At 46.5% G+C, this 24,020-nt stretch overlaps 1 protein-coding gene across 18 annotated transcripts in view; it reads left to right on the top strand.

Annotated features, from left to right (window-relative positions):
* The window catches only part of LIMS1 (LIM zinc finger domain containing 1), a 151,463-nt gene that overhangs the window by 69,768 nt on the left and 57,675 nt on the right, over positions 1-24,020 (top strand). For 2 of the 18 annotated variants that reach the window (XM_070068688.2, XM_008252952.5), the window contains exon 1: positions 8,279-8,371. The exons of 12 other annotated variants lie outside the window; for them this stretch is intronic. Coding sequence is in view for 2 of the 6 variants with exons in the window: in XM_002710016.5 (XP_002710062.1) it covers positions 21,109-21,215 (107 nt within the window). In the remaining 4 variants the exon portion in view is untranslated. Of the gene's footprint in view, positions 1-8,278; positions 8,372-20,755; positions 21,216-21,235; positions 21,514-24,020 lie in introns of those variants that run through there. 4 more of the 18 variants (XM_002710016.5, XM_008252922.5, XM_070068689.2 and 1 more) reach the window with 4 other exon arrangements.

Genomic DNA, 24,020 nt, shown 5'->3' with positions numbered 1-24,020 from the left:
CATTGCCGTATTGTGGGGGAGACTTATTAGTGTTGGTTCGTGCCTATCTTCGGTGACCTGCAGCTCATACTCTGGTCGAGCTGCTTGCTGGTGCTTACCGCCTTAATCAGGCAGACCGAATCCAAGCCTCCTAATTGTTGTATTGTGGGGAGGCCTTACTGATGTTAATTCGTGCCTGTCTTCGGTGACCTGCAGCGCATAAGCTGCTAGCCGCTGCAGGTGCTCATCGCCTCACTTAATCAGGCAGACCGAATCCAAGCTCTCACATTGCTGTGTTGTGGGGAGGCTTTTCTCTTTCTCTATTTCTCTATCTCCGGGCATTCCTATTTCTCCCATTTTACTTCTATCTTCCAGCATTCCTATTTCTCTCACTTTACTTCTAAACTTCTATTTCTCTTATCCCTGCAGCTTCCCGGCGCCCGCCCCGCGGCAGCTTCACGGCTCTGCGCGGCTTCCCGGCGCCTCGCCCCGCCGGCGGGCTCCCGGCTCTGCGCGGCTCGGCTTCACGCGCACGCTCCGCGGTCTCCACGCACTTCGCGCCCGCACCACGGCCTCGCGCCAGCCCCGCGTTCCCTATCTATTCACGCCCCGTGCTCTCTCTGCACGCGGCGGCTTCCGCGAATGTTTCCACCACCACCGGCATTCAGTCCAAGTTCCCCGGACTAACCTGGCGAATTTCAACCTGGCGGCCCACGTCTCTGCCTCTGGTTCCAGATCTTCGCCTCTTGCTCCCCGGGGTGACTTGAAGAATTCCAAGGTGGCTTATATCTCCGCCTCGGCCTGCACTCGCGGCTTCATCCTCCCTAACATTTTTTTCTACCCGGTATGTTTCCTTAAGTTTTCTTCCAACAATATTCCTCTCATTTCTCCTGGCTACTCCCCACAGTCCGTATCCGAGTCCAAGCCTCCTCCAGGTTTCACTTTCGCTTTCAGTCTCCTAGCTTCCCCGCCATAGTCTGCATCCGAGTCTATGAAAGCTTTCACTTTCGCTTTCAATCCTAACTTCTTTCCCACAGTCCATATCCAAGTCTATGCCTAGGCTTTCAATAGCTTCTTCCGGCACCTTTCTCGTCCAGCTTTCCCCTAGGCTCTTCGCTAATCTCTCTCTCCGGTATTTTCCTGCTTCTTCCCGTTTCTTCCCTCCTAAGTTTCCTATCCATCCTAGGTTTCCTATCCGAGTCACGGCACCATTATGTCGCTCCCCGTCTTCGTGGAGGAACGACACAGGACCCTGCGCTGTTCTTTGGTCTGCTCGGCCCTTCCCGGGTTTGCTGCTGGTTCTTCCCGGGTTGGCTACTGTCCCTTCCACCTCCGTGGAAGGGCAGTTCCCCCTGGCCACATTCCCCACTTCCGCAGGGGAGCGGCACACCGCCGGCCGGCTTTCTCGGGGGCTGCACAGGTGTTCCTTCAGCTAGATGTTCCCCTTAGATGTTCCTCTTAGATGTTCCTGGTGCATGCCGTCTCTCTCCTCCTTTATAGTCCTCCTCCGCCAATCCTAACTCGGCTGCCCACACGCCGAGTACGCTGCTCTCCTCCAATCAGGAGCAAGTCCTACAGTTTATTAGCTGAACTGGAGGCAGCTGTGCGGAAGCTGTTTACTTCTCTCCCAGCGCCATATTGTGGGAGAGCAGATGCATAGAATAAGTCTTAATTCCAGTAACTCAGTCTAGTCCGGTTTGCTCCCCACACTTGGCTATTAATCCGAATCCTGGGATCCACATTCTACAGAACCATTACTTTCTGAATGATTGCTAATGTGTGCACGCCTCTGTGTGTCTCTGTGGGGGAGGGGGCCAAGAAGGGAGAGGAGACTCTTTCCACTTGCACAACTGGAAGAATTCCTTGTGCACATTTCCGTTTTCTCTTGTCCAGGCTGCAGCAAGTAATGCTGTTTTTAAAAGCCTTTGCTCCCACATGTTCTATAGTGTAATACAGACATCTTTATTGTCATCTGCCTCTTCAATTGTTAGTACCAACTAGAGCCTGCATTGTTGCATAGCAGGTTAAGCCACCACCTGTGGGGTTGGAATCCCAGATGAGTGCCAGTTCTTGTCCCCACTGCCCCAATTCCAAACCAGTCCCTGCTAATGGCCTGGGAAAAGCAGCAGAGGATGGCCTAAGTGTTTGGACCACTGCTATCCATGTGGGAGACCCGGGTGAAGGTCCTGGCTCCTGGCTTCAGGCTGGCTCAACCCTCGGAATTGTTGCCATCTGGGGAGTGAACCAGCAGATGGAAGATCTTGCTCTCACTCTTTGTTAACTCTTTCAAATAAATCATTAAAAAAAAAAAAAAGTTGTTGGTACCTACTATCTTGTAGGCTGTGCATTATGAACTTGACCTCTGATCCTTACAGCCTATGAGCTGTGCAGTAGGTATGAACTTGACCTCTGATTTTTTTTTTTTTTTTTTTTGACAGGCAGAGTGGACAGTGAGAGAGACAGAGAGAAAGGTCTTCCTTTGCCGTTGGTTCACTCTCCAATGGCCGCCGCGGCCGGCGGCCGGTGGCCGGCGTGCTGCGGCCAGCGCACCGCGCTGATCTGATGGCAGGAGCCAGGTACTTCTCCTGGTCTCCCATGGGGTGCAGGGCCCAAGCACTTGGGCCATCCCTCCACTGCCTTCCCTGGCCACAGCAGAGAGCTGGCCTGGAAGAGGGGCAACTGGGAAAGAATCCAGCGACCCAACCAGGACTAGAACCCGGTGTGCCGGCGCTGCAAGGCGGAGGATTAGCCTAGTGAGCCGCGGCGCCGGCCGACCTCTGATCCTTACAACCATGCTCAGCCTATGCTGGTGCACAGATTAGGACCTGTTATTTAAGTAGCTGGCTTAAGAACTCCCAGCTAGTGAACTGACCTTTGTATCTGTTCACAGTGAGAGGCATAGAAAGGCCTTTCTGCTCAGAAGTATCCTCTGCTGTGGTTGAAGTTTCCATGTTGCCTGTCAAAATGCTGATGGGGAGGTGGGACCTCTTCTGGGGAAAGGAGGGTGGATGTGCTCCCTAAGAGCGGCAGTTCCTGTGTCTGCTCAGATGTTCAGTAGCTACAGCCTCCCTCCCTGTGGGGTGGTCTTGTGGGCGGGAGGAGCTGGCGAGCGTGTGTGCTGGTCAGACTGTTCCTTTATGTGTTCCACCATTCACGCTGAGGCAGCACAGTGGGAGCAGAGCCTGTTCCTCCAGTCACCATAAAGCCAGTCCTGGCCTTTCCAGAAGCTGAGTTTGTGTGGCTCTTTTGAGTATTCCTTTAGGAAATGTGGTTTCCAGTATTTTGTTTATGGAGTTAGTATCTTGTAAAGAAAATTCTGGTAGCCTGCAAGACCTAAATATTTACTGTCTGACCCCTTGTAGAAGTTTGGTGATCCCAGCATAGAGGAATTGTAGCCACTTCTGAAAGCATTGTTTAACATCGTCAAGTATTAGACTGCTACTGCATTTGGATATTTTAGCCTTTACCTTCAAATTAAAACCATTTCTTATACAAATAACTAGGTAGTAATATATTTTAATTCCATCTAAGTGGGTCTTGTCTGGATCTCCACCTGCATTCCTCAAGAGTGGATTTCTGGGTGGGCCAGAGTCACAGCTGCTCCACTTCTGATCCGGCTCCCTGCTAATGTGTCTGCAAAACACCTGAGGATGTCCCAAGTGCTGGAGCCCTGCCACCCATTTGGAAGACCAGGGTAAAGACTTCCTTTCTCTGTCCTGGAAGAAGACTAGGGATTTGCCTGGGGTTGCAAATCTCAGCGACTGGTCTTCAAATCTCAATTTGAAGACCTCACTCTCTGTCTCCCACCCTCACCCATCACTCTGACTTTAAATAAATACATCAACATTAACAAAAAAAGATAATATAGAGTAGGTTGCCTTGCACATATCAGTATTAATCTATGTAATAACTGTTTCCTTATGTGAGCCTGTGTATCTTGGTTTTTTGGGTTGCAGGGGTAGATGAAAGTTATGGAAAACATACCTATAAAATCTATGAGAAATGTAAATATATGCTGTTTTGCAAAAATGGAGATAAAACCATAGTTAATTTCAATAAGAATTTTATTATGTGGCCAGCGTTGTAGCACAACAGGTTAAGTCATTGACTACAATACCTGTATCCATATTGGAGTTCCTGTTCCCAGTTGCTTTGCTTCCTATCCAGCTCCCTGCTAATACGCCTGGAAGAATCTTTTTCTGTCTCTCCCTCCCTCTTTGTTTTTCTGCTTTTCAAATGTATAAAGTAAATCCAGTGAAAGAATTTTATTAATGACTTGATTTGTGTATGGGCAATCAGAAAATCTTCTTAATGTATGAGGGATCTTCATGGTAAAAGTATCATGAAATAATAATGCATGGACTTCATTTTCTGCATCAAAATAGAAATATATTTAATTCCATCTCCATGAAATTTTGGAGTACCCATGTAAATAGGAAAATTTGAATATCAGTTACTATGTTAAGAAAGGCCATGGGAAAGATGTGTACAATAAAAAAAGAATCATGAATTAAAGGAAAAGTAGCACTTTATGAATGAACAAATAACTTCAGTGAGGGAGGAAAATAACTGTCAAAGGACAGTTGGAGGCTACCTCCAACGCTGTCTGCTCCCCAAAGCTCAGAGCTCTTGGGAGTCAGAGAGAGAGAGTGTGATATCTTCCACATACTGGTTTACTCTCCAGATGCCCACAGCAGCCTGGGCTGGGCCAGGCTGAAGGCCAGGAACCCAGAATTCCATCCAGGTCTCTCATGTGGGTGGCAGAAACCCAAGTACTTGGGCCATCATCTGCTGCCTTTTGGGTTCATTGACAGGAAGCCGGATCAGAAGGGGAGGTGGGCGAAGGGGGTTTGAGTGTTGTGGCATGGCAGATAAAACCACTACCTGTGATACTGGGAACACATAAGGGTGCCAGTTTGTGTCCTGGTTGCTTCACTTATTATCCAACTGCCTGGGAAAAGCAGTGGAAGATAGCCCAAGAGTTTGGGCCCCTGCCACCTGCGTGGAAGACCAAGATGAATCTCCTGGCTTCTAGCTTCCGCCAGGCCAAGCTCTGGCTGTTGTGGATGGAAGGGAAAATCTCTGTCTCTGTATAACTCTGAATTTCAAATGAATATATTAAAAAAAAAAAAAGATGGGACACTGTAATATGGGATGTGGGTGTCCTGAGCCACAGCTTAACCCACAGTGGCACAGTGCCCTCCCCTCCACTGAACTCTTTTAATCTAAGATGTAATATGATCAGATTTATAGTAAAAAAAAAAAAAAAAAAAAAAAAAAGAAATAAAAAGCCTGGATTATTGGCGTTTAGCACAGTGGTGAAGAAGCTGCTTGGGATGCCCACATTCCATTTTAGAATGCCAGGGTTCGAGGCCAGCTCTACTTTCTGTGATAGCCTGCTGCTGATGCACACCCTGGAGGCAGCACATGACTCGGGTGATTGAGCCCCTGCTGTTCACGTGGCAGTCCTGGATTGAGTTCTCAGCTCCCGGGTTTGGCTGGGCCCAGCCCAGCCGTAGCCATTGAGTGCTACAAAAATTTTTAGGCTTATTTATCTCAAACCTAGACATTCAGGAAAGAGGAATTGATCTCTAGTACATTTTACTGTTAGAAGTACTGATTTTTATAAGTAGAATTATTAACATCACGGATGGAGTTTGTTTTTGCTGTATTTTTTCTGCTTCTGGGTTTTGAGGTCTTATTGAGGTCTGCATGTGCTGATTAAGTTAATTGCCTGGAAGCCAGACTTTCCCATTTGTTTGGTGGTCTGATGATTACTCATCTCTATGGTGTATGATGTCAAATTTTTTCTCTTAACAGTTTATAGCCAGTAACTCTCGTTGCCATCTTGCTTGTGTGGTCTCCGAGCATAGTATTTTACGCTGTCTATTTAGTTAACCATCATTTGGAAATGGGTACAGTGTGTTTTTAATATTGCTCATGAATCAAGAGGTGGCTCTTCAGGCTTCCCTGTGGTTGATTATGTGATACTGCACTGAGAATTGACAGTGCCCCTTTCTCCCATCTTCTGAAAATTGTGTGCATGTAATATCTTCAGGAGCCACATGGTGGCACTGTCTAATTGCAGTGTTTGCTTATGTGTCTTCAACTTTCCTTGTTTAAAAAAATTGTGAAGATACAGGAATTAATAGATGGAGAAGTCATATCTCTGCCACCCACCTGGAGAAATAAAGCATTAGAAGACTCGTGGTATACTTTCCTCTTCCAGTTATTTTCCTTCCTCCTGCTTTTTCTCCACCGGGAAGCCACTCCTGAGTTTGGTAAATATCACCTCTCTACGTGTCTTTATTCTTCTATTACACATTTATGAATTTAGAAGCACTTTTAAACAAATTTGAGATGCAAAGAGAAAGCTTCCCTCTACCAGTTCATTTTACCAGTGCCCACATGGTAAGGGCTGGGCCAGGACTCAGACTGCAATCCAGGTGTCCCACAAAGGTAGTAGGAACTCAATTATTTGAGCCACCGATGCTGCCTCCCACGGTTCACACTAGTGGGAAAAGAGCTGAGAATTGGACAAAAACATTCCAATGTGAGATGTGGGTGCCTCAGCCACTAGGTGAAACACCTGCTCCCTATTTATTTATTTATTTTTTTTCATTTTTATATGGAAGACAGACACACACACACACATAGATACACAGACACGGAAGCAGAGTCAGGGAGGGGAGATATCTTCCATCACCTGGGTCATTCCTAAAATGTCCACAGCAGCCAGATTGAAGCCAAGTTGAAGTTGGGAGCCAGGAACTCAATCCTAGTTTCCCATATGGGTGGTAGGGACCCAACCAGATGAACCATCACCTGACGCCTCCCAGGGTGTGCCCTAGCAGGAATCTGCAATTGAAAGCAAAGCTGAGGAGAGCCCTGTGGCATAACCCCCTGCATATGTACTTGGAAAAGCAGCGGAGGATGGCCTAAGTCCCTGCCCCTGCACCAACATGGGAGACCCAAAAGAAGAGAGAGAGAGATCTTCCATCCACTGGTTCACTCCCCAATTGGCAGCAACAGCTGAAGCTGCACCGATCCGGAGCTAGGAGCCAGCATCTTCCTCTGGGTCTCCCATGTGGGTACAGGGGCCCAAAGACTTGGGCCATCCTCCACTGCTTTCCCAGACCATAGCAGAGAGCTGGATCAGAAGTAGAGCAGCCAGGACTCCAACCGAAGCCCATATGGATGTTGGCACTTCAGACCAGGACTTTAACCCACTACACCACAGTGCCAGCCCCTATAACTTTACCTTTCAAATAAATATATAGATCTTTAAAAGCAAAAATCGCAGTGCACCGGCTGCAGCGGCCATTGGGGGGTGAACCAACGGAAAAGGAAGACCTTTCTCTCTGTCTCTCTCTCACACTGTCCACTCTGCCTGTCTAAAAAAAAAAAAAAAAAGAAAAATAAGTTGCGATATATGCTCTCTTCTATTACTGAGAAAAAAATGACAATTTTCTGGCTAGGAGACAGTACTCTGCAATGGTTAAAAACCAAGAGTAAGGCCAGGTTCTGAAATCTCACTCGATTGCATAATAAGTATGGGATCCTGAGCAAATGACTTATACTTTCTATATTTGTCTCATCATCTTTGAAATGGAAATAATTATAGTACTTACTTTATGGGATCATTGTGCTCATCACAGTTCCTGGCACAACATAAGCACTTAGCAGGCCCAGTGCTTGACAAAGGTGTTATTTCCTAAATCGTAGTGAGCCTCAGGGAAGCAACAGACATCCCTGAGGCTCACTGTGGTTAAAAATAAAGCATACTGGGCTGGAACTGTGGCTTAGCGGGTAAAGCCGCCACCTGCAGTGCCAGCATCCCATATGGGCGCCAGTTCGAGTCCTGGCTGCTCCACTTCTGATCCAGCTCTCTGCTATGGCCTGGGAAAACAATAGAAGATGGCCTAAGTCCTTGGGCCCCTGCACCCATGAAGGAGACCCAGAAGAAGCTCCTGGCTCCTGGGTCCAGATCAGCACTGCTCCAGCCATTGGGGCCAACTGGGGAGTGAACCAGTGAATGGAAGACCTCTCTCTCTCTCTGCCTCTCCTTCTCTCTCTCTGTAACTCTAACTTTAAAATAAATAAATCTTTAAAAATAATTTAAAAAATAAAGCATACATTGGTAGGCAGTTAGTGTACCCAAGAGATGCCTGCACCTCACATTGGAGTGTCCAGGTTCTGTTTCCAGCTCCAGTCCTTCATTCCATCTTCCTGCTAGTGCACACCCTGTGAGACAGCCCTGGTGGCTCAAGTAGTTGGTTCTTTGCCACTCATATGATCCAGTTCCCAACTTCAGGCTCAGCCTGGGGTGTTTGGTGGCATTTGGGGGATGAATCAGCAAATGGGCGCTCCGTCTCCGTCTGTCTGCCTCCAAGTAAGTAAATATTTTTAAAATCTTCTTCTTGCCTTAAAAGCCGTGCCTTTGCTTTGGTTCTGTGTAACCATCTCATTGAGTTCTGAGCTATTTTGCCTTTATTTTAGGAGTTTTTATCCAGTACAATATAGTTCTGTGGTATGTTTTTATCAAATATTGCATTGGCTTCAAAGTTATTTGTTCTCTGGGAGCTGCAAGCCTTTCATTTCTCACGCAGCAACCGGTTGGTTTTGTGTTTTACCAGCCTCTCTGTGTGTAGAGTGTAGACAAATGGCTCTTACAGTGGCTTAAATTGTCACTGACTCTGGTCTACAGAACTGAACTGGAGTTCCCACAGCGTGAGTGCGTCTCTGTACTCCAAGCCCTTCCCAGGTCTCCCTGTGCTGACTGGTTTCAGCAGAGTTGCTGTGATAAACCACACGTGTTTTCAGGAGAATCGAGAACCACTGCATAGTCACATGTGCTCTAAAAAGAAAGAAAGTTGGTGGTTTGGACCCAAGGACTCCAGGAATTCCGTTGAATTGAAGGTTGCCAGTTTGACCCCTTTTTTTGCACTGGCTTCTGTTTCCAGACTTGCAGGAGAAAATTGGTTGACGAGGAAGAGATACATACTTGGGTCTTCAAAAAAGCTCGTGGAAATGCCTATGATGGAAAAACTGCATGGAGTTTAAAAGTTTTGCACCAAAATAAACTTATCTTTTAATTCTATTTTCCTCCAGCTTTTTTTTTTTTTTTTTAATTTTATTTATTTGAGAGGTAGAGTTATAGACAGAAGGAGAGACAGAAAGGTCTTCCTTTTATTGGTTCACTCCCCAAATGGCCGCAGCTGCTGGAGCTGTGCCGATCCGAAGCCAGGAGCCAGGAGCTTAGTCCAGGTCTCCCACACAGGTGCAGGGGCCCAAGCATTTGGGCCATCTTCTGCTGCTTTCTCAAGCCATAGCAGAGAGCTGGACTGAAAGAAGAGCAGCGCCAGCCCCCAGCTTTTTTTTTTTTTTTTTTTTTTTTAAGATTTATTTATTTATTTTGAAAGTCAGAGTTACAGAGAGAGAGAGAGGGTGAGACAGAGAGAAAGGGATCTTCCATTCACTGGTTTACTCCCCCAGATGGCCACAGCAGCCAGCGCTGGGCCAGGCCGAAGCCAGGAGCCAGGAGTTTCTTCTGGGTCTCCCTTGTGGGTGCAGGACCTGAGGACTTGGGCCATCGTCTACTGCTTTCTCAGATGCATTAGCATGCAGCCGGATGGAAGTGGAGCAGCTGGGACATGAACTGGCACCCACGTGGGATGCTGGCACCACAGCCGGCAGCTTAACCCACTATACCACAATGCTGGTCCCTCCCCAGCCTTGCAAAGTGCCTTCATGTGTATTAGTGGAAAACTGCACGAGTGCCCACAGGTCTGCTTCCCAAACTCTCAAAGCAACCATTCACGGTCTCTACCTACTAGATCGTGGATGTGGTCCTACCTACTAGATGCTGGATGTGGCTCACTTGGGAAGGTGGAAGGTGCAGTCCGGCCAAGGCCACTTCTGGTCTATGTGAACGTCTTCAGGAGGCTTCAGGAGCCTCCTAGTTAGGACTTTGTGTGGGTAGAGGTGACTGTATTTCAGAGTTGACCTTGGGGTGGCCCATGGGAGAGGATGATCTGGGGTTTCAGGTGTTACAATCAAACAGAGCTGAGTTTGTATCCACACTCTTCCTTACTGGCCGTGTTGTTTTGTCAAGTCGTTGAGTTGCTTCATTGTTCAGTTTCCTTGTCTGTTAAATGATTCAGGCCTCATGAAGTTGCAGCAAAGATTAAGTGACGTACACACAGGGTGCTTGGGAGGCGTTCGGGCCTGAGTTGTTAGTGTAATCAGGTAAATACTTGAGAGAGTGCCTCACAGTCAGTAATGTGAGGTGGACATTTGTGTATCCCAGCTTTTGTGTATGTGTGTGGATTCTTTAAAACTACTTTGTTAGGTTTGAAGTAGGCTTAGAATGCTTGCCTTTGTTTGGACATGATTGAAGAAGTCAGATCTGTTTTGTTGCCATGTCAATAAAAGAATATGGAGGAAAATGTTAACCGTGTCCTTGCCTCACCCTGCCCTCTCCACTTGACTTCTCCTTTCTGTGCTCACCCTCCCCGCCCCACCCCATCTCAAGCTGCTGTCTCCTCCCAGGACCACTGTATGTGCTTGTCACCGCTCTGCCTGTGTCCCTGTCCCCACTGCCCCACTGCCTGCTGTTTGCTGCTACCTCGAAGGTCTCCCATAGACAGCTTTCATCTTGTCAAGTCGCTGCTTCAGACGGTAGCTTCCCATTGCTCCTAGGATAAAAAGAACAAACAAACAAACACCCCCCCAAAAAAAAACAAAAACAAAAACAAAAAAAAACAAAGAACTACCAGGCCTTTTGAACATGCTGTGGGCTTTCTCTTTCAGTTCATCTAACACTTCCTACCCCCACCCCGGCCCAGCCTGGCCCCTGCCACATGGTCCTTTTGGTTAGTGTGCTCACCTTAGGCCCTTCTGCTTTGGTGCCTTTGAATCTTTCAGGTTTTGGGGGTTTCTGTCTCAGGAAACTTCACCTGCCCTGCTACCCCGTGTCCGCATCGTCATGGCACTCTGCTCTTCTATAACTTGACGTGTTTCGTAATATAGCTTTATTGGTGTGGTTATGTGGCTGCCACCTGTGTCCCCTAGTAGACTGCAGTCTCACAAGGACACTGAGTCTCTGGTGCTCAGAGCAGAGCTGGGCACGTGTTTGACACCCACTAAGGGTATGGGAGTTGAACAACTGCCTGTGCAGGTGCACAGAGCATTCCTCCATGAGGGTCTACTGAACCCTGTCCTCTCCCTCAGCCCCGTCCCTTCCTTATGGTGCCTCACCTCACCTTGTACTTGAGTGATGACAGACCCCCTGCGTGTGACTTGCAGTGTTTTCACACCAACTTGAAACTGACTGTCCTGATTGAGCACTGACAGGTGTCACACTGCACAGTCTCCTCCACTCTCCTCACCTCTGTCTAACCAGATCCCTCCCTGTCTTTTAGTTCCTGCCAGTGAGAGATACCTTGGAAAATACTCTTCCAGAATCTGTGGGGTGTGTGTGTGTGGGTGTATGTACACTTGCACAGTACACATATACCATGCATGTGGCACATACATACACAATTTTTTTAAAGGCAGAGACTAACTGACAAATCTTCTGTTTTGTTCCCTAAATGCCCACAATAGCTAAGTAAGGTAGAGGCCAAAGCCAGGAGCCCAGAACTCAATCTAGGTCTCCCATGCATGCGGGTGGCCAGAACGCAACTCCATGAGGCATCAGCTGCTGCCTCCCTGGATATGCATTAGCTGGGAGCTGGGATTGGAGCCCAGGCTCTCCAGTGGGATGCAGGCGTCCCAAGCGGCATCCTAGCCACTGGACTGGATGCCTGCCCCTATTCTTTTTTTTCACTCAGCAGTACAAGTGTACTCCATAAAGTTTGTGGAAAAGAGAATTAAAATGTAAATTTATTTTGTTACAGAAAAAATTGAAATCTGTGTATTGTTTTTTACATGATAATGCATTTTCCACAAGCTTTGTGAAGATCCCCTTTATGCATGGATTTCAAAAAAAGTTTTGCACCAAAGTAGACCTATCTTTTCATTCCATTTTTTCGTGAACCACCTGAAGTACACTTGTATTATCATGAACTCTTAGATAAGCTTGGTCCCCATGTAACAATATTGAAAAGTGGTACGGCATTTTTCCCCCATCTACTTGAAAGGCAGAGTGACAGAGACATTGATTGATTCACTCCCCAAATGCCCACAACAGCCAGGGTTAGGCCAGGCTGAAGCCAGGAGCCCGGGATCCCGTTCTTCTATATGGTAGCAGGGGCCCAAGCACTTGTGCCATCCTTCCCTGCTTCCCAAAATGTATTATTAGGAAACTGGTTAGGAAGCTGTACAGCCACTGTTCCAGCTGGTTGTTCAGTGAACTAAACAATTTCTTCCTCTCTTCCTTTCCTTTCTTCCTTTTTTTTTAAAGATTTTATTTATTTGAAAGTCGAATTACAGAGACAAAGAGACAAAGAGAGGGAGAGATCTTCCATCTGCTAGTTTACTTCCCAAATGACCATCTGGCCCAGGCCAAAGCCAAGAGCTTCTTCCAGGTCTCCCATGTGGGTGCAGGGGCCCAAGCATTTGGGCCACATTTTGCTGCTTTTCCAGGTGTACTAGTAGCAAGGAGCTGGATCAGAGTGGAGCAGTCAGGGCACGCATTAGCATCCATATTGATGCTGGTCTTGAAGGCAGCAGCCCAACCCACTGAGCTACAACATCAATCCCTAAGTACTTTTGTTTAAAAAGGACCCAGCTCAGGTATTTTGTCACGGTCACACAAAACGGACTAAGACAAATGCTTTTTCACATCAGATGGATGTCTGCATTGTTGTTTTCAGTGTAATAGTGCTCTAGTTGAAATAATTATGTCTTTCTAGAAATCCTTTCTTAAATTTCTAAATCCTAGTTTTTTATCATTGAATTGAATATGAGTTGGGGAGAAAAAAGAAGCACCAAATGAAAGGATATGGCTGATAATAGAAACAAGGCAAGGGGCTGGTGTTGTAGCCTACCAGGTTAAGCCAATGCCTGTGACACTGGCATCTCATATGGGCACCAGTTCATGCCCTGGCTTCTCCATTTCCTATCCAATTCCCTGATAATGGTCTGGTTAAAGCTCAAGTGTTTGGTCTCTGCCACCTGGGTGGGAGACCCGGATGAAGCTCCTGGCTCCTGGCTGCAGTCTGGCTCAGCCTTGGCTGTTGCAGCCACTTGGGGAGTGAACCGGTGGAAGGAAGATCTCTCTCTGTCTCTCTTCGTCTCTGTAACTTTGACTTTCAAATAATTAAGTAAATCTTCAAAAAAAAAAAGAAAGAAATGAGACAAGAGAGCCCCTTTTTAAAAATGTTGTTGCGTTTGAGACAAAGAACTTGGTGACTATTTTCGTAACCTGCTGGAAGTGATTCTGAAGCAATTGCTGCTGTGCTGACAGTCCTGCCTGCTAGTAGTGAAATGTGCGCTTCATGAGGTGGGAGTTGTGTAAGCTTCTCAGGGCACACCTCTTGGATTCCAGGGCGTGGAAAAGAACTGCGTTTTTCTTCCTCATTCTCCGAAGATCAGAATTACAACTTTGTCACAGGACTGGATGTGAGAAATCACGGTATCTTTTTCTCCTCTTGCACACAAAACTTCACCTATTTTTTAAAAATACATACTTTTTTATTGACTTGCAAGGCAGACAGAAAGACAAACTGACATCGAGAGGTCTCCGGTTCACTGGTTCACTCCCCTCATGCCCTCAATAGCTTGGGGTGGGCCAGGCGAAAGCCAGGAGCCACCAGGTGTCACACGTGGTTGAGAGGAACCAAAGTACTTGGGCCATCACCACTGCCTCCAGCAGTACACCTGGAACCCATGTGGTGGTTTACCTCCAGGAGAAGCCGCCACCCACCACCTGCTTTTTATTTCTTTATTTTTTTTAAAGATTTATTTGAAAGAGTTAGAGAGAGAATCTTCCATCTACTGGTTCAGTCCCCGGATGCCACAACTGCCAGGGCTGGGCCAGGCCAAAGCTGAGAGCCAGGAGCTTCATCTGGATCTTCCACATGGGTGTTATGGGCCCAGACAATTAGGCCATCTTCCACTGCTTTCCCAGGCCATTAGTAGGAAGCTGGGGAAGTGGAGCAGCTGGGACATGTACCAGTTCCCATATGGGTTGCCGGTGTCGCAGGCAGTGGCTTAACCTACTGCGCCACAATGCTAGACCACCACCACCACTTATTTTAATGAAGATTTAGTTTAAAATGCATTCAACAGCTGTAGATAATCTATAAAATATATAGTAAGTGGGTGGGCAGAAACTGGTCGTAGCTATGGTATCTAAAAGGCGGCATTAACACAGGTAGGTATGTATCTTGTTGTTTTTTTTTAAATTTTTTTTTTATTTTTTTTGACAGCAGAGTGGACAGTGAGAGAGACAGAGAGAAAGGTCTTCCTTTTCCGTTGGTTCACCCCCCAATGGCCACTGCTGCCGGCGCGCTGCGGCCAGTGCACTGCGCTGATCCGATGGCAGGAGCCAGGTGCTTCTCCTGGTCTCTCGTTTGGGTGCAGGGCCCAAGGACTTGGGCCATCCTCCACTGCACTCCCTGGCCACAGCAGAGAGCTGGCCTGGAAGAGGGGCAATCAGGACAGAATCCGGCGGCCCGACCGGGACTAGAACCTGATGTGCCAGCACCGCAGGCGGAGGATTAGCCTGTTGAGCCGCGGCGCCGGCCTGATATGTATCTTGTTTTAAGTCAAATCATGTAAAAGCTAGATTTATAAGAACATTCTCACTTATGAAAAGATCACTACTAGAATTCTTTCTAAAGATAATTTCATTTAGAGAATGACCAAATATTCTATTTTCTGACATTTAACTTCGTGATGTGCAGTTTTTCAGATTATACTTAATCTGTCCAGTGAGGGGCATGGAAGTTTGCCCACAGTGGAGAAAGTGCAGGCCCTCACACATCTGTCTTGTGCTCTTCCTGAGACATCAGCCCTGTACTGGGGAGGGGGGACTCCCTGTTCTCTTGCAACGTTGTGAGTGTGTGTTCTCTTAGGGTGTGTTGTGGGACTGGAGACAATGAGCACGCCCTTTGGTGTCCTTTTATGTCCTGTCTGTGACCAAGGAGAAGGGGCCCAGGGAGTGTGGATCAGGAGCAGCAGTCTTTTTCCTCTGCTCCTGCCTCCGCATTCAGAGGCCTGGTGTGCACCAGGCTTTGGGGAAGAGTTTGTTGAGCAGCTAAGTATATACTCCCTGTAGTCCTATTTCATCCAGGAGTGGGTTTCTGGTGGAAGCTGTGATGCTCAGGGGGTGTTGTCAGCACTGTTCATGCTGTTTCACAGGGCCTTCTTAGAAGCAAGCGGTCTCAGTCTTGGGAGAGACCATTGAGATCATCTGATTTAGCTGCTCTAGCTCCAGATGGAAATATTGAGGCTCCAGTAGTTACAGGACTTCCTGTCTGCTTAGCAAAGTTTCCAAACGTGGAAATACCAGCACTTGGTTCCCTTTTGTGCCCTTTCATCAACCAGCCCTGTACTTTCCTTGAGCCCCTTAAAGATACAGGATTGGATACATTATTTGAAATTTCACTCAAAATTCTTTGGAACTATGCCAGGAAAACTTACCATATTATGTCAGTGCCTTTGCGTCCATTTGGTAATTATCCAACAGAAGACTGTAGGTGACTGGTGTTGTAAGAGAGACTACTGCAGATTTCTGACTCAGAATAGCACAGTCAGGTTTGCGTGACCTTTTGATAAAAGCTCACCCTAGCCACTTGGATGTGTCAGCGTTACCGGAAGGCTGATTATTGAAAAAGTTCAGAGGAGGTTGTAGATGGTGACAGTGTCATCTACTTGTGAATGGGCTGTATTTTTGGTGTTTTCCCCCCACTCTGAACAGTTTTTTGTACACAACTGTACAAAAAACTGTGTGTTCCTTGCCATAGTTGATTTTTTTTTTTTTTCATTTTATTTCAAAGAGAAAGAAAACAAACCTTCCATCTGCTGGTTCACTCCCTAAATACCCACGATTGCTGGGACTGGGCCAGGCTGAAGCCAGGAACCAGGGACTCAATCCTGCTTTTCCAAAAGGGTGGCAGGGACCCAAGTACTTGGGACAGCATCTGCTGCTCCCAGGTGCACTAGCAGGAAGCTGGATCAGAAACAGAGCCAGGACTTGAATCAGGGATTCTGATACCATATGTGGGCAACTTAGTCTCCCCCGCCCCCAGTTCTGGTTGATTCAAGCTTGAACCTACTCAAAATGGGAAACTGTTGCCTGGACTCTTCTGCCTAGTACTCTTCTGTATAATACTTCCTTCATGTCTGTAGCCCAGAGGGGCCCCATTTAGGTCTTCTAATGTGTGACTAGCAAAGGAGTGTTTACAGGATGAATGTACATGGGAAATAGTGTCTGAAAGGACAGTCTTGTTTTATTAAAGTTTGGCTTTCCCTGTAAATAATTGTTCATAAGATAAAACTTAAAGTATAAAAGAGTTTTGTTTTTGTTTTTATCAAGGTTAAAAAGTTAGTGCAAAACCTGGCATTTCTTCTCTTATTATATATCACACAAGGAAGTCAGTGGCATGGCAATGCAGTAGCTGCAAGACCAGTTTGCCAGCCTTGGATCCCTGGTATAAAAGGTACCATCAGGATCCCCGGTTAACTGTCACTTTGCCATGTATGCTAATATGCAGCTCTCTTAACTGTACAGGTGAAAGATCTGATGATTCAGCGACAGTAGTGATCAATTGTAGGGGCTTAATGTTCCAGTAGGTTTGCTTACCTTCCTATACCTGAAGGGTCACCAGGCTATTATAAGTTTAGGTAAAAATCTAGATTATGTTTTCTTATCCCAAGTGGAAAGTTTTTAATCCTTAAGGAAGGTGCTGTTCAATTCTACAAATATGAAACCTTCAGGGTTGTTAGAAACTCTAAAATCTCACCAAGAAAGTAAAATTTTCCAAACTATCCAATGGATATGTCTTTTTAAATCCCTTTTAGGTCATATTGTGTGTTCACTGCAAAAACATTTTCAAAATTCTGGAGGATTCATCTCAAACATAGCATTCTAAAATGAGTAGGCTGTCAAAATCAATTGGTTAAATAAAGCAAAGAATTTCTTTATCTAACAGATGGGAGTGTTTGCCTTATCCCTGGCCCTCAGGCGTGGTGATAATTTAGATATAATCGAATTGCTGCCCTCCAGGAGCTGGTACCCAAGGGCAAAGGTGGATAGGAGCTAGCGTGTCATGGGGTCCTCTGATGGTGAGGACATGAGGACACATGGGGAGCCCTGGGAGGAAGGGGATTGTGTTGTATGGGTTCTGGAAGACTTTGTGGAAAAGCTGGTCCTGGTGGTGGCATGACCAGGGGCTGGTTCTGCCAGAGACACTTCTAGTCTTAATGAGGCTGCGTGTGCACAGGCTGGGAGGGGAAGAGGAGGGACAGTGTGTCCTAGGAACTGCCTGGTGTCCAGTGCATGGGGGTGGGGAGCAGGCTCAGCTGGCGCCAAGTATCGCCAGGTTCTCCCCATCGGGCCTGTATTACAAACAGGGTCAGTAAGTGATCTGCTTACATGTTGAAGGAGAGTAAGACTGGTGGAAGAAAGGTCCGTCAGCGGCCGAGAGAAGTTAAGAGGGGACGAAAGGAACTTTTCTGAAAGCAATATGTAGCCCAGTACAGGCTCAGAGTAAATACACGATAAGTGAACAGGTGAGAGGGAGGCAGTGTTGGTGGTGGGCTTACTCCTGCGCGTCTTCCGCAGGAAGGCCCGTGACCCCAGAACATGGGCAGCTGTGGGGTGAGAAGTTAGACAAGGCGGAGACAGGCTGTGGGCAATGCCCCAAAGAGCTACATTCAGTGCAGAGCGTAAACCTGGAGGGGAGATCAGTGCCGGCTGTGCCCGTGACATTAAAAACAGCCTTCTGCTCATGCCAGCAGTCAGAGCACAGATCCAAAGAAACCCTGCAGGTTGAGGTCAGGGCAGGAGAGAAGGGAAGGCTGTAGGGATGGGCCTGGCGGTTTCTGTGAGCTGTTCTCCCTTGCTGTCAGGCCTGGAGTTGTAGCAGGTCGGAAGCTCCCCATCAGGGACCCTGTCTGGGAAGAGCTGTGATCCTGGGTTGTGAGAACTGTGCAGGCGTGAGGCCTTGAGGAAAGTGAGAGTGGAGATTCTACAGGATGGGTCTTTACAGATTTTATTCAGAGTGCTTAAGTGAAAAGTCTCCTTAGGTAAGTGAAAGGCAGTGAGGGCAGTTACCCAGGCCTCGGCACTGTCAAGGTCATCTTAAGACAGTGAAGATCCGCCCGTTCTTAGAATTGAGGCACAATTAATTGATAACTCGGTTTCTGTGGGAAAGTGTGTTTGAAAGAAGTGAAGATGGGGACCTGAAACCCCGCTTTGGGCTGGCAGCTCCTGCTGTGTACACTGGGTGTGTCCTTGCCCCTGGTGCTAGTTTCGGGGACTCTGTGTGGGGAGGAGCTAGTCCATGGTGTATTTTGTGGCTTTGGTGCTTTTTGCTTTCAGAAATTATGTGGGTGCCTGCTGGTGCCTGCCTGTTTTCCTCTAGTTCTCCTTCTATCACTGTCAAGTCTTAGTGCACCAAAGGGGGCAGGCAGAGAGAGAGGGCTGTGCTTTCTACATCACTGTCTTCGTGGATGAGACGGCTAAAAGAACTTTCCCCAAAGGCCCAGAATTTGGTTTTATGCAGTGATGGCAGTTTCATTAGAATGTATGCACTTATTTGCTGAAATTCCTACACACCAAGCCCAGACATCTTAAAAGTCAAAGGGCAAGAATTGTTTCAGCGTGCTTGTTACACAGCTTGGGGACTGTTTTTTTCTGTTCCTCTATTCACATCCTTTTAACCCTAGACTCATCAGAAGTGGGACTCCTCCTACATGGTAGGTGTTTCCTGTCTGGTAACCTTCAGTAGTCACCATGCTCTTTGTCCTTGTCAGCACACTGTATTCATTTTTTAATCACCTTTTCCCATAGAAGCAGGTCACACTTAATGTTGGGTTCTATGTTTGCAGAGAATATACAACTGATTTGTATTTTACTCTTCAGACAGCTGGATGCCCAGAGTGAAGATCAGCGGTTGTTTCTCTTGTTTTTTCACATGTCTTGACCAAAGGTTAAAGAATGGATATTCGAGGAGTTCTAATCTTACATGTTTCTGTTACTGTAAACTTTAAAACTTTCCCTACTTTAGATCTTAGGCTCATACGGCTTTGGAAGAAGACTTGCAAATCTTCTAAACTATTTCTGTTTATTTTATTAAAAAAAAAAGATTTATTTAGTTATTTGAAAGGCACAGTTACAGTGAGGGGTGGGAAGAAATATATATAGAGAGAGATCTTCCATCTGCTGGTTGACTCCCCAAATGACTACAATGGCCAGGGTGAGGCCTGCCCAAAGCCAGGAGCTTCTTCTAGGTCTCCCACGTGAGTGCAGGGCCCCAGGCACTTGGGCCATCTTCTTCTGCTTTCCCAGGCGCATCAGCAGGGAGCTGGATTGGAAGCAGAGCATGGGGACTCTAACCTGAATTCCCAGGTGGGATGCTGGCATCACAGGCTGCAGCTTAACTCACAGTACTGCAACACTGGCCCGTCTTATTTTCTTTTAAATAAAAAGTAAAGACATGTTTCCTGACTAATTAAATCCAACACACTAACAAAATCACTACATTTTCCCCTGCATCTTCAGAAATGTTTATATTTTAATGGCTGTTAAAAAAGTGATTTGTTTTTTATTTGGGCCATGGAACTAGGGTCAAACAGTGACCCTAAGGGAGCTAAGGATGTCCTGAGTGAGAATAAGATAGAGACACTGCTTTCCTTGTGGAGTATCCTAATGCTTGTATTTATAATGCAGATACTCCTGGAGAGGGGAGTATATTAACTCTCTGTCCCTTAGTGTAAAGAAGGTATTAGACCTATTTGTGCTATTATTGTTGAGGGGATTCTAGAAGGCAAGAGGATGGTACAAGTTGTTGAAGAGAAATTCTCATTCGTACCAGAATCAAGCTGTGGTATGGTGATTTGTACTGACTGGGGCTAACCCATTCAGAGGACAGAACTGTGTCTGCCCTTGTACTCACATCATTCGGGGCTGAGGGACAAAGAAGTGGTCTTCCACACCCCCGCTCACATCCAGCATTGGGACTTTCTTCCCGATGTCGCCATCTCAGAGAAAACATACGAATAAAACAGCATTTAAGCTGCCACCTGCGACACCTACATCCCATATAGGTGCCAGTTCTAGTCCCAGCTGTTTCACTTCCCATGCAGCTCCCTGCTGATGCACCTGGGAAAGCAGTGGAAGATGGCTCAAGTGCTTGGGCCCCTGCACCCACACGGGAGACCCAGAAGGAGCTCCTGGCTTCTGGCTTTAGCTTGGCAGTTGGTGGCCATTCGGGGAGTGAACCAGCAGATGGAAGATCTCTTTCTGTCTCTCCCTCTCTCTGTGTAATTCTGACTTCCAAATAAATAAATAAACCTTTTTTAAAGAATCATTTAATGGAGGTTGACAGAAGAAAGCATCTTCCTTTCGTTTGGAGTTTTTGAGTAATATTTAATGAGAGAGGGTGGTGGACTTCCTTCCCCTCCACAGAGGATTTAGAGTGGTGAGAGGGAGGAATTGGACTGCTTCCCGCTAGGAGGGTTTTTTGTTTTGTTTTGTTTTTTTAAGGAAAATGTCCCAAAGAGCTCATGATGACAAGGCACTTTCTTTAAACTGACAGCTGCCTGTGAAATGTTAATGGATTTCCTGGCAAATAAAACCGGATAGGACCCTTCTTTAGTCATTATCTAACTGAAGCTTTTTAGCTCAATTTTAATTCAGAACAGTCCTGAAAAGGCTTACAAAGGAATCTGTGTGATTATTCCCAACAGTAACACTTTGCTTATTAGTAAACATGTGGGCGACCGCCTTCTCGGCGGCAGGTCCCCCCTCACCAAAGTGCAGGGCCCAGAGATAAGGCAAGTCATGCCTTGCTGAGGAGGGTGTGTGCCTGCGAGAAACAGGAAGCGGTGCTCTCGCAGCCTGGCCTGCCCTGCGTGGAGGGTTCCAACTGTGAGTCAGGTGCGCTGAGGTCCCTCACCGGGAGACACGGCAGCCGCGCTGCTTTCAAGTGTCAGTGGCCTTGTGTGGAGAGAAGTATGACTGCATTACGACTGAAAGAGCTTTCGCATTCAGGTCTCTACCGGAGAAGGCGCGATCGTCCTGACAGTTTGAAGCTAAATGGGTTACCGGAGGGAGAGCTCAGGTGAGCGCAAAGTCAGGCTCGGCTGGAGGGCGAGGCACCTTGGAGTTGCGGTGGGGATTTCGTGTCCAAGTGGATGCAGTAGGGGCGTCCACACTGAGCGGGAGGCGCTCAGGCTGTAACTGCAGACTGAACACAGTCCTGGGGCTGAGCTGAACTGGAACTCTTTCCCACTTAGGCACAAATCCTTTGAGTTCTTTTAGCTTTTCTCCAGACCTGCAGTGTTGCTGTATCTGCAAATGAGATAACCAGACTAACATTTTAAACTGGAAGCAATTGGTTTTCTTCCTCCACCGTAAAGGTACTTTGTTTGGGTTTATTAGTGCATTCTTCTGTGAGGAATTTTTCTGAGCGTTGGTGGCTGGTTGCTTTGGGTGGGGGCTGGGAGGGTTTCTGGGTTCTTTGTTATTGAAATAGTGTAACAAAGGAATGCTGTACCCGGGAAGGAAGGGCAGGAGAAATCTGGAGAGGGCTTTAACCAGAAAGCCCAGGGCTGGGGCGCTCAAAAGTTAATTTGCCTAGAACACCAGCGTTCTACTCTTGCTGCTGCTGCTGCAGAGCGTTTCAGAGGCGGGGTTCTGAAAAGTCCCTGCATCACGCAGCCCGCGTGTGGAGGCTTCGACTTTCTGTTCCTGAGATGAAATGCCGCCTGTTCAGTGCTGGCCGGGCTGCAGTGCAGGCTTCCTTTCCTTTTTTTTTTTTTTTATTTGTTTGCTGTACAGTGTGTCCTTTTTTTTTTTTTTTTTTTTGGGGATTCCTTATTTCAGTGTTCGAATATTCGAATATTCTGAGAACATGGCAGGTGGGCTATCTGTTGTGTACTGTTGCTGTTTTTCCTATAAACTCATTTTTTAGACTATATTTTAAATTCTGTTTAAATGCGACAGGAAAAACATGGCAGGCTTTTGAAAACTTCTTTAAATTTGCACTTACCTTATGGCCAGCTGTACACAGGAAGTGTACGTGGAGAGAGAAACACTTATTTGAAAATTAACTGACTTTCACCTGTTTCTGAAGAGGGGCGTCGCTTTAAAAGACTGGTAATTGATGCTACTAACATCAGAATTTATTTCCTGCTATGTCAGGTGTCTCTTAATGTGTCAGGTGTCTTTAATGTGCTGACAGAATTTTAAACAGAATTTCAAAAACTTTGAAGTTTGAATTGTTATAAATTTCAAGTGTTGGGTTATATGTTGCTAACCAGGTAGAAAGCTGGAAGTGAACTATGTAATTGACACTTATTTATAGACTATAATGTATGCTGAATACAAGAGTGAAGCTGTCAAAAACAGTTTTAATTTCAGGGTTGGGGTTCTAGAAAATTCCTTTTTAAAAAAACTGAGGGGCTGGTGTCTGGCTGCTCCACTTTCAACCGAGCTCCCTGCTGATGGCCTGGGAAAAGCAATAGAGGATAGCTCTAGTGTTTGTGCCCCTGCCATGCATGTAGGAGACCCAGATAGGAAGCTCCTGGCTCCCAGCTCCAGCCTGGCTCGTCCTTGGCCATTGCAGCCGGCTGAGGAGTGAAGTAGGAGATGGAAAGCCCCACCCTCTCTCTCCCTCTCTTGTCTCTCCTTCTCTCCATGTAATTCTGACTTTCAACTAAATAAATAAATCTTTAAGGAACTAAAATAAAAAATGGAGATATGTAAAACAGCATTTTAAATCAGCCCTCCTGAATTTATTTTGAGACAGTAGCTGAAGCACTCATGAATAAAATGACCTGTGTGCCCAGGGAGGTGGGTAGTTACATAATGAACAATGATCTTTAAAACAACCAGGTTTTTTGTTTTTCTCCAGAATATAAAGAGGGAGAGTAGTTGTTAAATATTGCTTGCTCCGGTACCTGTGATGTAAGAGACTTGCGTCTCTGCTACTTCTGCTCACTAATGCAGTGAACGACTGTTTTCCTTATTTAAGATCACAAGTTAGCCAGGAAAAGTAGACAGTTGTTTTCTCACATAATTTTTGATGAGCTTAGAGAGATTGGATTCCCCTCAGCTCCTGTTTATACCTGGCCTGTTTTTAGTGTTAAACTGGATTTCTTAGCTTATAGGAGTCAGAGAGAATAGACTTTAGATTTAGGCACACCCACATATCGACAACATTGTATTGAACAAGGTATAAAATCTTTTTTTAAAAATATTATTTTATTTATTTGAAAGGCAGAGTTAGAGAGAGAGAGAGAGAGTGAGAGAGAGAGAGGTCTCCATCTGTTGGTTCACTCCCCAAATGGCCACAATGACCAGGGCTGAGCCAGGTCGAAGCCAGGAGCCAGGAGCTTCCTCCAGGTCTCCCAAATTGGTGCAGGGGCCCAGGGACTTGGACCAGCTTCTGCTACCTTTCCAGGTGCATTAGTAAGGAGCTGGATTGGCAATAGAGCAGCCAGGACTTGAACTGGCACCCATATGGGATACTGGCACTGCAGGTGGTGGCTTTACCCACTATGCCACAACATGCCACAAGTTATAAAATCATTTGCACCTTGGTTGCTTTTCTTTATAATGGAGATAAGAATAAACTACTGTTGTTGAGTATGATTTATTATCTCCTAAAATCCTTACCACCACCTCAGTGAGGCAGGCATTGTTAACAGTACCACAGGGTTGGTTAACGCACCAGTTAACTAATTTTCATGGTGTGCATTTGGTATCCAAAATAGATGCAGTGGTGAAGCAGGCACACTGAGTGCTACCAGCAAGTGGCCTCCCTGTGAGCAGTCACTTTGAACACGTGTATTACCAGACGCCTCTCACGCTGTCTCCAAGACTGCCCGAGATCCACTCTCACTCCTAATTCCTTCTTACACAT

The sequence above is a fragment of the Oryctolagus cuniculus genome, chromosome 2 (genome assembly GCF_051225735.1).
Source record: "Oryctolagus cuniculus isolate XC-2025 breed Fujian yellow rabbit chromosome 2, ASM5122573v1, whole genome shotgun sequence".
NCBI lineage: Eukaryota > Metazoa > Chordata > Mammalia > Lagomorpha > Leporidae > Oryctolagus > Oryctolagus cuniculus.
Note: the sequence above shows the minus strand (reverse complement) of the source record. Positions and strands in the feature narration are given on the sequence as shown.